Below are 14,410 nucleotides of genomic sequence, written 5' to 3' on the forward strand. Positions count from 1 at the left end.
CTATCACGTTTCTGTTTCACGCGAAGAACCTAGAAGCGACAACAACGTCAATACACAATGATACCAGACTGCGTGAATATATGCAGCAAACGGCGTCAAATAGACGAAACAGTACGCCCTACGCGTACAGGCGGTACACAGCTTTATTCTCGTCGTCTTCTTCCTTTCCCTCGACAAACAGTACGCCTAGTACTGTTCCAGCCTTATCCAGTCAAGAATTTTCAAATTATTCACAGTCCCACATCGATTCTAGGCTATATTTTTTCAGATTTCCCAACCCCTATAAATAGCCTCCTTCTTACTGTTCAAGGGCACGTTTTGAGACCTGAGAGTACCCCTATAAGGTTTGGGAATTCTCAGTTCAATAGTTTAAAGTTTTTTTGTGGCTTTTCGAGTTGAAGAGGTGGAATCGTCTTCATTGAACTCGTTTTCCGGTTCGCTGCCCAGAACCAGGTAATCTTCTTCTCTTTTTGTCATTTCTCTTTTTAGTTTGTTTATGTTCTTTGGGAATCCATTGGGGTATTAGTTGTAGTTTAGGAATTATGTCGATTGTCTTAGTATAATCTTCCTGATTTATGTGTTCCAGTAGCCTATTTTAGCTTTATTTGTTCTGATTTAGCTCAACGTCTATGTAAAATTATTGTTTTAAGACATTTCGATCTAGTTGCTATAGTCAGATTTATTATTCATATAATGTGGAGTTTAGTTTTTATTCTTATGATTGAATTTGGGTGTTGAGTTCATATATAGAGAATGTGAATACTATAGATATTTTACTAAGTTGAGTTCATATGAAATATGTGCTTCTAGTTACTTTAATTGTTATTCGACTTTGAAATCCATATTATACAGTGGCTGATATCAGTTGTGCACTCTTCCGCCTCGATTTTGTTTGGATTAAAGTGTTATGATGAGCTTTGTTGTTCCAAAATTGTGTGTTCTGCTGATTTCTTGTCTAATTTGAATCAACCAAGTTGCGGTTGCTTCATCTAGCTTTTCTTAGTTATCATAGGATGCTTGCCCAAATTTCAATTTTAGTGCAGTTGACTGTCGTCCTTGTGGTTGAAGGTTATTCTAGCTCAAGTTAAAACTCTTTTCCTTTCTTTCGCTAGAGAATACACTTGCTTCTTACTTCTAATTAAAATAGATATAGCTTAGTCATATGGTCGTCTGATTTAAGTGTATAACTTTCTAACACATGTTCTGTTATGTGTGAACTTTGATTATTACCATTGAATTCTTAATTCCTCTTTCCTACATCTAATTGCCTGTTTATGAATTTAGAATATGAGTTGTCGATTTTCTGTATGTTTTCGCTTATAACTTGTCGTAATAGCTACCTCTAGTTTCTTAAGAATCAGAAATGATTTCTATTTGCTCTTATGTCTGAGAATTCATGTTACTTTTTTCCTTCCAACAGCTTTATAATCATTATTGTTTCTCTGTTTGCTGTTGTAAATTTTAAAATTTATAATGAATTATTAAATTGTTCTGTTCCTTGTCCACTTGTTGATTCTCTGTTGCTCAAATCCATGGCAAAAATTTATGTTTATGTCATTTCTTAGTTGAACATGAAAGACGTGTTATGATTGGAAATCAATTGCTTTCTCTGCTTTCTGTTGGCTTTCTCTGGTGTTGGGTAGATCTAAATGGAATTTTAATTGTTGTGCCCCTTTTCAATTAGTTACTAATTCTTATCCTTTGTTTTCATACGCATGAACTCTTCCATTGAGTCTACTCGGACTCCCATTCTCTTGCATTTGATCCTCTTCGAGTCAACCTCATCGAAATCGTGAAAGGGAAGTTAATATTAATGGGTTTAAATCCAAATCAGTGGCAGCAGCTAAGTAGTGGAGTAATAGCAATCAAAACTGATCGGGAATTGAATTTTGGATTTAACAATCCAATTTGATTATTGCAGCAGTCCCAAATGGACTAAAATTGAGGATTTTTGGACTTAAAAAGGTCCAATTTTACGCTGTGGCAGCAGCAGCAGCAACCTAAATGGCTGAAACGAAAATTGAAAATTGGACTTAAAAGAAAGTCCAATCTGAATTCAGCAACAGCAGCGCCTACCTGCGTTTGGACCAAAAGTCCAAATTCTTTTAAATTTTGTCATACTTTACCATGTCGGATGTGCTATTATTTATTATTTTATTTGTTAACTACTAACTTTTTTTTATCAATTTAGATGAATCCTTGGGGAGATATTTTGTTCAAGTTCTTCAAAAACTTTTTTTTTACTCTTTTATGTTAGGCATTCTAAGCTGCAAAACTAACTTGAGAATTATCCATATTCTTTTCGTAGTTAGTATCTAGCTTCCAAATCCACGCTTAAGTTATTGTGTTGACTTTTTGACTCAAAAACTTGACTCGGATAAAATGTTAAGTTAAAATTATCGTTTTGACATTTCAACATTTGACTTATTTCAATATTTGGGATAACACGAATATACACGTATCAAAAGATTTCTCATTTGAAATAATAATAATAATAAAAAATATAAAATAAGATTTTTCAAGTAATTTAAGTTTTCTTTTAAAATTAGCCAACCTTTAAATCCGTCGGTTAACCGCGTGTTAGCGGATTCTCTAAGATGCCTAAACCTTTCCTTAGAGAATTATTTGAACCCTTACCCGACTCTGGTTTTATCTAAAATATTTCCTTTCAAAAAATTCCTTTTAAAATGGTTTTCTTAATTTTTTCTAAAGAATTAAGCGGCGACTCCAAATTACTCATTTTTCCAAAACTCAACAAAATTGTCAAAAGTTGCGAAATTGGTTTCGAAACCTTAGTTTTCGAAATCGGGTCGTAACAATACATCCCTCCCCTCCTAAATACATTCCTCACCTATGTATCCATGTCCAGTGATGCATCTATAGTCCAGTGAAGTATTAGGAAGTCTAATAATGTATCCGAAATCCATAAATTTTAAGGAAATTTTTGTAATTTAAAAAAAGTAGAAAAATAATATAATTAACTTTTAAAGATTTATATAAATTATACTTATAATGTTTAAGCAGGCAGAATAGACCTAATTTATGCCAATTTTGGCGAAAAGCTTAATATAGGGAGTACAATAATTACTTGCAAACAGAACTCTTGTTCAAAACCCAGAACATCATCGTCCCACACTCTGAGAGAGTAAGAAAAAAGGAAAACAGTTTAAGGAGTTTACTGAATTTGCAGTGGACACATCAAATTCGAAGAAAATGGCGCTCAATCTTCGTCAAAAACATACAGGTAAACTTGAATTGAGCGGAATGAATATAGCTATATAGACTTGATTTTCAATTGAATTTTTGTTGATTGATTTGATTGTTCAGAGTGTATCACGCGGATGTTGAATCTGAATCAGCCGGTGAATGCTGGTGGCACCGCCAACGAGGAGGTTTACAAAATCATCATTTACGATCGGTTCTGTCAGGACATTTTATCGCCGTTGATTCATGTGAAGGACCTCCGTAAGCACGGAGTTACCCTCTATTTCCTCATTGACAAGGATCGTAAGCCTGTTCACGATGTTCCTGCTGTATATTTCGTCCAACCCACTCACCTCAATGTCCAGCGCATCATTTCCGATGCATCCAGCTCTCTTTACGATTCTTTCCATTTGAATTTTTCGTCTTCCATTCCTAGACCTTTGCTCGAGGATCTCGCTTCAGGTTCCGATTCAATTCCATCTTTATCTTACATATTATTTCATAATGTGTCATATTGTACTGTGTTGTATATTGTTTTAATGAATATAATGTTTGGATAGATAGATAAATATAAGTATTAAGTAATAAGTAAATACAAAATGAGATGAAAATATTAAGGTAATGACGCGACCACACCAAATCAGTGGTTACACAAAATGATACTTTTCGTTGTTACCTAATGATGAATTTAAGCGATATTATACAATAAATTTAGGAAACAATCAAAATAAATATGATACTTAAACTAACAATACAATACAATGCAAAGGGTAACAACCATCCAACCAAGGTGTTAGCTTATTTACCATTGTAGTCTAAAGCCTATGCTTTTGTTTCAGTGTCCCACATCGAATGAAAACGTATGGGTGGACTTGGACAATCTTCCCATCCGGAGCTAGCTTTTGGGGAATGACTTGCGAGTTAGGTGCAAGACCTAATTTGACGGTTTTTCCCAATAAAAGTGGTTTTTTTGGGAGTTGTTAGGTGTAAGGCATTGGATCTGATTTGGTTGATATCAGAAAGAAAAAAGAAAAGAGTATAAGTTGAAGTTGAAATTCCTATTGTCTGTACATGAATCTTGTTTGGAAAATAAAGTGAATTTTTTGTGCGCCGAGACCATTATTTCACGTGTAATATTCCTTATACCTATCTTTTAAATTTCAAATTTGAAGTTTTGAAATAATAGACAAGATAGATACACAAATACTTGAAATAATTTGCAAATATTTCAACTTGTTGAGTGATATGCTTGTTTTTTGCTTCAGGTACGATTAATTCAGAGTCGATTGAGAGGATCGCGAAAGTGCATGATCAGTACTTGGAGTTTGTCACGCTTGAGGATAATTTGTTCTCCCTTGCCTACAAGAACTGTTATCTTCAGTTAAATGATCCCTCAGCTGGGGATAAGGAAATTGATGAGATTGTTGAAAAGATTGTGAGTGGGTTGTTTAGTGTGTTGGCTACTCTTGCTGTTGTCCCTGTCATCAGGTGCCCTCGTGGTGGGCCTGCTGAGATGGTGGCATCCCTGTTGGATCAGCGACTGCGAGATCATTTGTTGGCGAAGAACAATTTGTTTTCAGAGGGTGCAAATTTCACTAGCTCATTTCAGAGGCCAGTTTTGTGTTTATTTGATCGGAATTTTGAATTGTCAGTAGCGATACAGCATGATTTTAGGTATAGGCCACTTGTTCATGATGTGCTTGGGTTGAGATTGAACAGATTAAATGTGCAAGAAGACAAGGGTGGGATGAAATCCTATGAGTTAGACAGGTCTGATCCATTTTGGATGGCCAACTGGTCATTGGAGTTTCCAGAGGTTGCAGTGAAGATAGAGTCTCAATTGGGGAAGTACAAGAAGGATGTTGAGGAGGTAAATAAACGAACAGGGGGGAGCGGAGGGACTGAGTTTGATGGAACAGACTTGGTTGGCAATACTAAACATTTGATGAATGCTGTAAATTCCCTACCTGAGTTGACTGAGCGAAAGCAAGTGATTGATAAGCACACAAATATTGCTACTTCATTACTGGGCGAGATCAAAGAGAGATCCCTTGATTCGTATGCTAAAAAAGAGAGTGATATGCTGGTGAGAGGCGGGATTGATCGTAATGAGCTCCTTGGAGTGCTCAAGGGAAAAGGGAGTAAAGCGGATAAGCTGCGATTTGCTATAATTTATCTAATCTCAACTGAAAGTATGCCTCAATCTGAAGTCGAAATGATTGAAGCAGCACTTAGGGAGTCCGAGATCGATACCAGTGCTTTTCAGTATGTTAAGAAGATAAAATCATTGAATGTCTCTTTTGCGTCAGCAAATTCTGCAAGTACGAGTAACATTGTTGATTGGGCTGAAAAACTCTATGGGCAGTCAATCAGTGCTGTTACTGCAGGTGTGAAGAATCTTTTATCCAGTGATCATCAACTGGCTTTACCGAGAGCAGTAGAGGCATTAATGGAGGGGAAGCCAAATCCTGAAAATGAATCTTATCTTCTTCTTGATCCTCGTGCACCAAAGTCAAGCTCTGCATCTAGTAGCGGTCATCTAAAAGGACCATTTAAAGAAGCTATAGTGTTTATGATAGGTGGTGGAAACTACGTGGAGTATGGAAGCTTGCAAGAATTTGCCAATCGCCAACAGCCAGTCAAGCATATCATATACGGGACAACAGAAATTCTTACAGGAGGTGAGTTTATTGAGCAGCTTGGAGTACTGGGGCAGAAGATGGGACTGGGAAGCAGCGGAGCTGTACCTACCCATTGATAGGTTGAATTTTGTTTATCAACCATTTGTGTTTCAGTATCACCGTTGTTCACTTTACTCAGCCACCTTGCCTCTCACTAGAAAAGTTTACGTTGAACCTAATAGTCTAGTTTGAGCAAATGTAGAATCTAGCTGACTGTATTGTTGATAGCGCTAGACTTTTAGTATTCGACTGTGAGGCGTACTGGTCTTTAAAATTATAGGAATGACTTCCATTTCAACTTTTGAGGTTGAGTTAAGTAGCTGTTCTATAGTCCATACAGTTGGAACCAAAATCTACACATCTTTCAAAGTATGTTTCTTTATGCTTACACGCTCTGTCAGTCCAATTATTGTTTATGGGATTATGTCCTTGTCATTTATAAATAAGAAAATTCATTTTTTATTTGTAATGCTTGATGCATGCAGCTTAAATGAGATAAGAGTAGTGCTGTCCAAGTAAAATCAGTATGCTTGGAAGAGCCTCATATGACAAAATTCCAACATAGTTGCAGTCTCTGATCATTCTGCAAGAACCTCAGTTGTGTTATCCTTCGATATGACATGATTTACATTCTGTCATTCTTCGTTTTACACTGGATTCTAATTGATGGACCTATAAAATTATAAACTAAGCTTTACCTATGGGTTCAGCCTTGAATTCGCTCAGGTACGAGCTTCTCTATCATGGTTTGAACCTTCAAACAGTGATCCTCATGCAGTGTTTATATCTTGGTAAGAGTTCATTTTCACATTTCCATCTTAGTGTCTGCTCATGTGCGTGTTATAATATGCATACTTTCCATGTTATCTTTTTCTCCTTTGAAGGTTTTGTAGCTTCCCTTTCTGTCAGAGCTTTAAATGAAATAGCTTGGTGCCTCTGTATTGTTTTAGGGAAATGTGAAGTGGAACTGGAAAAGAAAAAAAAAACATGTTACAGGATTCTTGAAGTGGTAAAATTTCACCATGTGTTTGACCATAGTATTTGGGAAACATATTTTCAATTTTTAGAAAAAATATGATTTATATCCATAAGTTTTAAAAACTATCAAAACTAACCATAAGTTTGTATTACAAGTCAATTGGATCTTCGTTGCAACAAATAACAAGTAGTGTCCATGACAATGGAGGAATGTGGTAGTTTGGAGTGAGTGCAACAAACATCATTTCATACAACGTGAAGTAGACAAAGTACATGATTTTGTTACCCCGAGCCGATTGTTCATCAACAACCATATCATCACTTTCATAGAATATTTCATCACTACTTTGGTGTTCACGTAAACAATTATGTANGTTTGAACCTTCAAACAGTGATCCTCATGCAGTGTTTATATCTTGGTAAGAGTTCATTTTCACATTTCCATCTTAGTGTCTGCTCATGTGCGTGTTATAATATGCATACTTTCCATGTTATCTTTTTCTCCTTTGAAGGTTTTGTAGCTTCCCTTTCTGTCAGAGCTTTAAATGAAATAGCTTGGTGCCTCTGTATTGTTTTAGGGAAATGTGAAGTGGAACTGGAAAAGAAAAAAAAAAAACACGTTACAGGATTCTTGAAGTGGTTGAAAGTCCGTTAGGCTCTCAACCTTAGCTAGATCGATTCAGTCAGTGGCTTGTTCATGGGCTGACTACATAGATGGCAAAAATTATTTGGGTGAAAATTTCATCATGTGTTTGACTATAGTATTTGGGAAACATATTTCACTTTTTTAGAAAAATATGATTTATACCCATCATAAATTTTAAAAACTATCATAACTAACCATAAGTTTGTATTACAAGTCAATTGGATCTTCGTTGCAACAAATAATAAGTAGTGTCCATGACAATGGAGGAATGTGGTAGTTTGGAGTGAGTGCAACAAGCATCATTCCATACAACGTGAAGTAAACAAAGTATATGACTTTGTTACTCTGAGCAGATTGTTCATCATTTTCATCAACAACCATATCATCACTTTCATATTTACTGAATATTTCATTACTACTTTGGTGTTCACGTTAAAAATTATGTAATAGAGCACAAACAACTACTATAGAGAGTGTTTGTAAAAGATAAAAATTTGGTGTATAATTTGAATTTTTAAAAGATCCCAAATAATGAGATTTGATCCAAATACTAGTTTTTTTTAGTATTTGGAAATTTGGGTTATTTGCCAAATAATGACAAATTGTATGGACAAACACTATTTGCCAAATTTTCCCCCAAATTTTACTTGAGAAATCTATGGCCAAACGGGTACTAGCCAAAAAACGGGAGGTAAAGAACAGGAAGTAGAAACAGATTGCGTATTTGTTGTCAAGCTTCTCAAAGAGGGCTATAACCAAAGATTATATGCATAATACATAAATATGTCTTTTAACTTGATTTTTTATACATCCAACTTTGGGTGTATACAAATAAATACTTAAACTATCATAAAATGGAACAAGTAGACACGCACGTCCTACGTAACATAATACATGTAAAAACGCCACATAGGACACAAAATTGTCATGTAGGACGCCATGTAAGATGAATGCGTCTATTTGTTCAATTTTATACAAATTCAAGTGCCTACTTATACACATTCAAAGTTGAAGGGTATAGATGTCAATTGAAACAAAGTTAAATTAGATGTTTATGTGAAATATTTTGAAATTAAATTTCATTTGAATTTATCTTAAACAAACACAAATTTCAAATTTAAAATCCAAATAGCACCATATTGACAATTTGACAAAAAATAAACGTCAGTATGTATGTACAAACGGAATTGGTATCAGACGTTAAAAAATTACTAGTTGACACTTGACATTGCCCCTCCCTTGCTCTCGTGGGCCGTCAGTGGTCAGTCTTCCGGCATCTCCTTTTTCCTCTTCCTTTCCTTCCCTTTTTCTCTCTCTTTTTTTTCACTTTCATCACCCTCTCTGTCTCTTCCCTTCCTCAAACAGCTCCCACCCTAATTTCCATGCCCCAATAGTCAAACCTCCTCAACCATTTCCGATCAATGGCCAAGCGAACCCTACCCATCCTCAAGCACTTCCTCACCTCCCCATCTCCCTCTCCCTCTCCCTCTCCATCCCATGCCTTAACATCCGTCCGATCCGTCACCTACATGCCCCGACCCGGTGACGGTACCCCACGCGCCGTCACACTCATCCCTGGTGACGGGATCGGACCTCTAGTAACCGATGCTGTTGAACAAGTCATGGGGGCGATGCACGCTCCTGTATACTTTGAGCGTTATGATGTTCATGGAGACATGAAGAGTATGCCTCCGGATGTGATGGATTCGATTCGGAAGAATAAGGTCTGTTTAAAAGGAGGGTTGAAGACGCCCGTGGGTGGTGGTGTTAGCTCTCTCAATGTTCAGCTTAGGAAAGAGCTTGATCTATATGCTTCCCTTGTTCACTGCTTCAACTTGAAAGGCCTTCCTACGCGTCATGAGAACGTTGATATTGTTGTTATTAGGGAGAATACTGAGGGCGAATATTCGGGATTGGAGCATGAGGTTGTTCCCGGTGTTGTAGAGAGTCTGAAGGTACTCTTACTTTCACCTTTATTCACTACTTGTTTATTCTGAGCTTGACTTGATTTTAAACGTGTAGTGTTGTGTGTAGGATCGTTGTTTTTGGAATAATATTCATGCAATGTCAAGTAGTAATTCTTTTAGGTAATCAAAGAGGTTTTGGTGCTATATTGATATCAACCTTATCTTAGACATTTAGAGAAAATGGAAATGGCAGCAGAATGAAGTGACTAGAGGCTTGGATTAATTGAAAACCAAAGAGAACCTAAACTTAGAAGGCTTCATCAAATGGATTTTAAAGTAGATTAATGCAACTGAGTGTTGAGGGTCATAAGAATTGTCTACTTTTATTTCCTGTAATGTAGAAGGTATTTTATTTATACAGAAGTTTCAAACAAGTTAGGGAGATTGAAGGCATATCCTTGTCTTTTAACGAGATTTAGACCCATCTAGTCCAAAGCTTATCCTTGCCGTGTAATAGACAGAATCATTCTGGATCAGATCAGTTCTTCCGTTCCTGGATTTGAAGACCCAAATCCTCATCCTTAGTAGGATTTTAAATTGTATACCAGCTGAGTTTAGTCCCATACTTTCTAAGATTGACTTTGTTTATTACCCTCTCAGCAAATGAAGGTCCATTGTTGAATTCAATTCGTTATATTATTAAGATTCTAATAAATATTGGAGGAAAAGCCTAAAGAAACCTTGAACATTTTCCGAGAAAGTCTAAACAGTGCTAAGCATCTGGTTCTGCCTACTCCTGCAACAAAAGGAACTGTGTTTTTACAATTTCAGATGGAGACCAAAGTGCTTATACCGAGCTAGAACAAAGTCTATGTTGATGGCCCATATAGCTTTAGTTGTAGGTCCTGCTGCAATGAAGAAATCAGAGAAAAATGCACTATTCTGCTGCTCTTCGCATGGACTTGCTCTGTTTTTAACTGCAAATTGACAGTAAACACCATTCTGATGGTATCCGATCAAATAGTTAGGTCACCGCAGAGAACCATCACATTGACTCTTATCACAAATTAGGGGACAACACTAAACTGCCAATGTCATTATAGATTCTAAGTGACAATAAAATTCAAAATAATTGGGGTTAGGCCTCTAGAGTTCCAACACTTCTTTGGGATCAAATAGAATTCAACACTTTGTCCTAATTTTTAACTATTACCTATGGTTGCTCAGTCAAGCATGCCTGACCTCTGGGATGGTTGTGAAACTTAGAGAGTCATAACTTTGCATGGGCAGGATGGCTTTGAATTTCACCTGCCTGATTTATTGAATAATTTGGTGTAGTTTGTTGACCAAGGAAGATAAGATGTTCAGATATTATTAAAAACCACTGCTAGTGATCATTTCATTTTTTTTTGGGATCAATTTTCTTGCACTTGTAAAGATGCAAGCAATGGGAATAGTTGATAAGATTTTGATGGTGATCTTGAGAATTTTATTACGCACCATTCGAGAAAAACGAGAAGAAAAAATAGTAAGAACTTACAGACAATTTATTTGTAATACTGCTGCATCAAAAGAGAGCATGTTACTTCAACTAGGTGATCCTGATCCCTCAGATATTCTGCTATTTCTGTTTTCTTCATATTAACCAAAAAACAAGGTGGTTTCCGTCTTCCAAATTTTCTTCTAGCTCCTCGAATTGCTTATTGTCCAACTTGTCGCCATCTCTATTGCAATACTGGGGAGCGACGATTGAATGTTAAGAATGAAATATGTTGAGGCCATAACTCCCAAGTGAAATTTCAGTTTAGTAGAAGATAGATTCTCCTCCTGCTGCTTACATAAGCAACACCAACTATTACAGCATAAACAACAGTACCAAATACATTAATACAATATCTCTCCCCCTTAAGCTATCTAGTCAAACCGGCATCCACATCGGATTCGCACACCATGAAGAACTCCTCTTTTTCTGGTGCTCTAGATCCAAAAGGGTCTTGAGTCACCTCCATAAAGTAGGCTGTAGTATGAGCTCATCGTAGGTCATCTCGAGATGACTCTTTTCATCTACCTATCAACCTACCCAAACTGTATGTTGTTATACTTGTTAAAGCATTGTGGTGATTTCCATTCTAAACATAATACAACCATGAGGTGCACTTTTATGATATTAAATGAATGAAAAATTTAATTTTTTATTAAGTTGAGTCATATTTATCCATAAATGTTGTTTATATAAAGGGAAAGTACCATTGAGGTCCTAGCTGTCTTTTTGTGGCAACTTCTCCTTAAACTATATAGTTTGTTTGTTTCATTTAATATGATGGTGGACATGGAGTTTAAGATGTTATTTTGGCTTATATATTATAGGCCAAATACATCGACGGCCCTCGAATTTGGCATAATATTCTATATTGACACCTTATCTTGGGGACAATAACTAGCTCAGAAAACAGAGCAGCAATCATCGGACTTTGTCATGAAATTTCCATGTTTCAGGCATCATCTTCTCACATAAAGTTGTAAGTGAGTTTATAATTAACCAGAAAAAATGAAACTATATATGATGACCTCAAGATGAGGTGCCAAAATGAAATATTGTCCCATGTTTGGGGGGCCGTCAATGTATTTAGTGGAATAAACTATTTAAGTAATGTTTGAAAGGTTAGTATGCTGGAGAAAATTAAAGGTAAAAGTTCAAAGTTTGAATAGCTTCGTGGATTTGAATTGTTAATAGTTGTAAGTTGTATAAAGATGGAATGGTGTCAAACATTTGGAAATATCCAAAAATTAAAGAGTGTCATATATATTGGAACATTGGGAGTTTGTTTCTCTTATTGACCCTTTAACTATTGGATAATTAGCGACCCGTCTGAAGCACCCCCTTTCCATTCATAGAGAGATCCAATCGTCAAAATCAATAAAAAGGCGCTCTCCGGTAAAATTCTGTTTGAAAGTGTATGAGAAAGTTTGTCATGTACTTTTTGAATGAGTAAATTTTGAAAGTTAGACAACTCTAAGATTTAAAGGGAAAACAAAGAAAATAGTAGTTTCTTGTGTTTTCTGCCCCTTTTTTGCTTCTTTCTTTTCTTCTTCGTTGTCTTCACCAAGTGCTTTCTTCCTTTTCTGAATGCCATTTTGCTGTGAAGTCTGGTGGATCAAAAAGCTTGTAAATTAACACTGAGCAATTTATAATGGATGTGGAAGAGAATGGAAATAAATTTTAGTCTATGCAAATGTGCCTTTCGTTTTAAGGTGATTAAAAAAAGAGTCGAACAGCAGCACTAGTTCTGTCTTGGGGTGGGGGGAGATGAATGAGGAGGACCTAGAAAAAGATTGACAAGAAGAGGTACAAGTGAAAATGTAATTGAAATAACTTTTTATTCACGCAAATGTGTTTTTTTAATTTTAAGGTAATAAAAAAAGAGTTTAATGGCAGCATTAATTCTGTTTGTTAGGGGGAGGATGGTTGGGAGAAAGGAGGATGACCTAGAAAAGGTGATCTGAAGGAGGGGGAGGGATGCTCCTGGAATGTTGGACCTTGAATCATTGCCAAGAATAGGTAAAAGTGATAATGTCTATGCCCATAAACTTCATAGTTGCTGTAGTGAAGCTAACTAAAGGTAAACTTGTCATCTTTTGGAGAGGCATTTGGGGAAAATAGAGTTGGAACTTGGAAGGAGTAAGTTGCCACTAGTTAAATAGTTGAAAGGGCTCTGTTGCACTTGTTTGTATTGAAATAATTCTATGAGAAAAGTGCTAGTGTTTCATATTTCTTAGGGATGTGCCAATCTCCTGTTAGATAAGTTGCTCATGTATAGTTTTGTTTGTTACCAGATTTCCAATCTCCTGTTTGATAAGTTGCTCATGTATAATTTTGTTCATTATCAGATGTTCAATTTGTTGCTGAGAAGTGTGTAGTTTTGTCGCATTTCTTTCTTGGTTGTTTTGCCTTAATGTATGAACAAACTCAGCCTTTGGGTTTCTCTGTTATTCTTCAAGAGTTTCTTTCTTACTTTCTCTTCTGAACATACTCTCTCCTTTCACTCTTTCTGTCAAAATTTCTATGTTAAGGCCCAAAACATTACATTTTGTGTTGTTAACCAGCACCTAACATATTCTGTGCAGCACAGCCAAAGATATGCTGTGCCAATAGTCTGTGTTGTACTGAAAAGAACTAGTTCAAGTACATCATATGCTAAGATTATCTGAATGATATTTGTCTAAACCAGATAACATATCCAGGTTTTTAAGTAGTTTGCAGGACAGTTTAATTACTCATCTGAATCTAATATTGATGTACAAATGAATCACTGCAGTCTTTTTACCTGAGATCTGGTGTGAGCATTCTTTGCTCTTACCTTGATTTTCCTTCTAAGTTGGTAAACTTACTGTAACGAGTAGCATTTTCATTAGATCAGGACCTAGCTCGTGCTTGCTTTTAGAGGATATATGAATTATCAACTCCATCATCTGCTTGTTGCAATATTTCAAGAACAACTTTGTTTATCTCACTGTTGCAATTTCCAAGCTGGGATGGTTTGTTACATTTTTTTGCTTTTTCCAATTATCTTGTTGTGGAATACTTGTTCAGTGGTCCCTATGTACTTTTGTTTGCCCGTGTGCTCAAGAGTTTCTCCGCCCTCATTTTATTTTTAATTCCCCCCGGGCTTTAATTCCCAAGCCTCAAAGGCATCTCTTGGACAATGCCCAGGAAGGTGGCTGAGGCATTACTATGCTGGGAGGAAGCAGGTGTACATGCTAAGGACAGAGATAGATGGAGAATTATCCCGGGGGCTATCTGGTGGGCTGTTTGGAAAGAAAGGAATTCAAGATGTTTTGAGAGCATAGAGAACAATGTGCAGAAAGTTAAACTAAACTGCATTTTACTTTTAGTCTTTTGGTGTAATCAATTATACTCTAATGACACTGTCTCTATTATTGATGTGTTAGACTCAATTTAGACGTAGAGAAGTGAAATCAGGAGTACACTTGTA

General features: G+C 36.2%; 2 protein-coding genes across 2 annotated transcripts in view; both read left to right on the forward strand.

The window, feature by feature from the left end:
• Positions 1–3,097: 3,097 nt before the first annotated feature.
• Positions 3,098–6,354, forward strand: LOC125866105 (SEC1 family transport protein SLY1-like). Its single transcript, XM_049546401.1, has 3 exons — positions 3,098–3,244; positions 3,328–3,666; positions 4,470–6,354. The coding sequence occupies exons 1-3, from the start codon at positions 3,214–3,216 to the stop codon at positions 5,960–5,962; spliced, it is 1,863 nt and encodes a 620-aa protein (XP_049402358.1). The 5' UTR covers positions 3,098–3,213; the 3' UTR covers positions 5,963–6,354.
• A 2,417-nt stretch (positions 6,355–8,771) lies between these two features.
• The window catches only part of LOC125866107 (isocitrate dehydrogenase [NAD] regulatory subunit 1, mitochondrial-like), a 14,069-nt gene continuing 8,430 nt past the window's right edge, over positions 8,772–14,410 (forward strand). Inside the window, exon 1 of the mRNA XM_049546403.1 lies at positions 8,772–9,464. Coding sequence (XP_049402360.1) covers positions 8,931–9,464 — 534 coding nt within the window. The 5' untranslated portion in view covers positions 8,772–8,930. The remainder of the gene's footprint in view (positions 9,465–14,410) is intronic.

Source organism: Solanum stenotomum, chromosome 5, assembly GCF_019186545.1.
Source record: "Solanum stenotomum isolate F172 chromosome 5, ASM1918654v1, whole genome shotgun sequence".
In the NCBI taxonomy this organism is placed as follows: domain Eukaryota; kingdom Viridiplantae; phylum Streptophyta; class Magnoliopsida; order Solanales; family Solanaceae; genus Solanum; species Solanum stenotomum.

Coding starts and splice junctions, on each gene's coding strand:
- LOC125866105 (XM_049546401.1), top strand. CDS start 3,214: ATGGCGCTCAATCTTCGTCAAAAACATACAG. Junction 3,245..3,327: donor TCTTCGTCAAAAACATACAG/GTAAACTTGAAT, acceptor TTGATTGTTCAG/AGTGTATCACGCGGATGTTG. Junction 3,667..4,469: donor GCTCGAGGATCTCGCTTCAG/GTTCCGATTCAA, acceptor TTTTTGCTTCAG/GTACGATTAATTCAGAGTCG.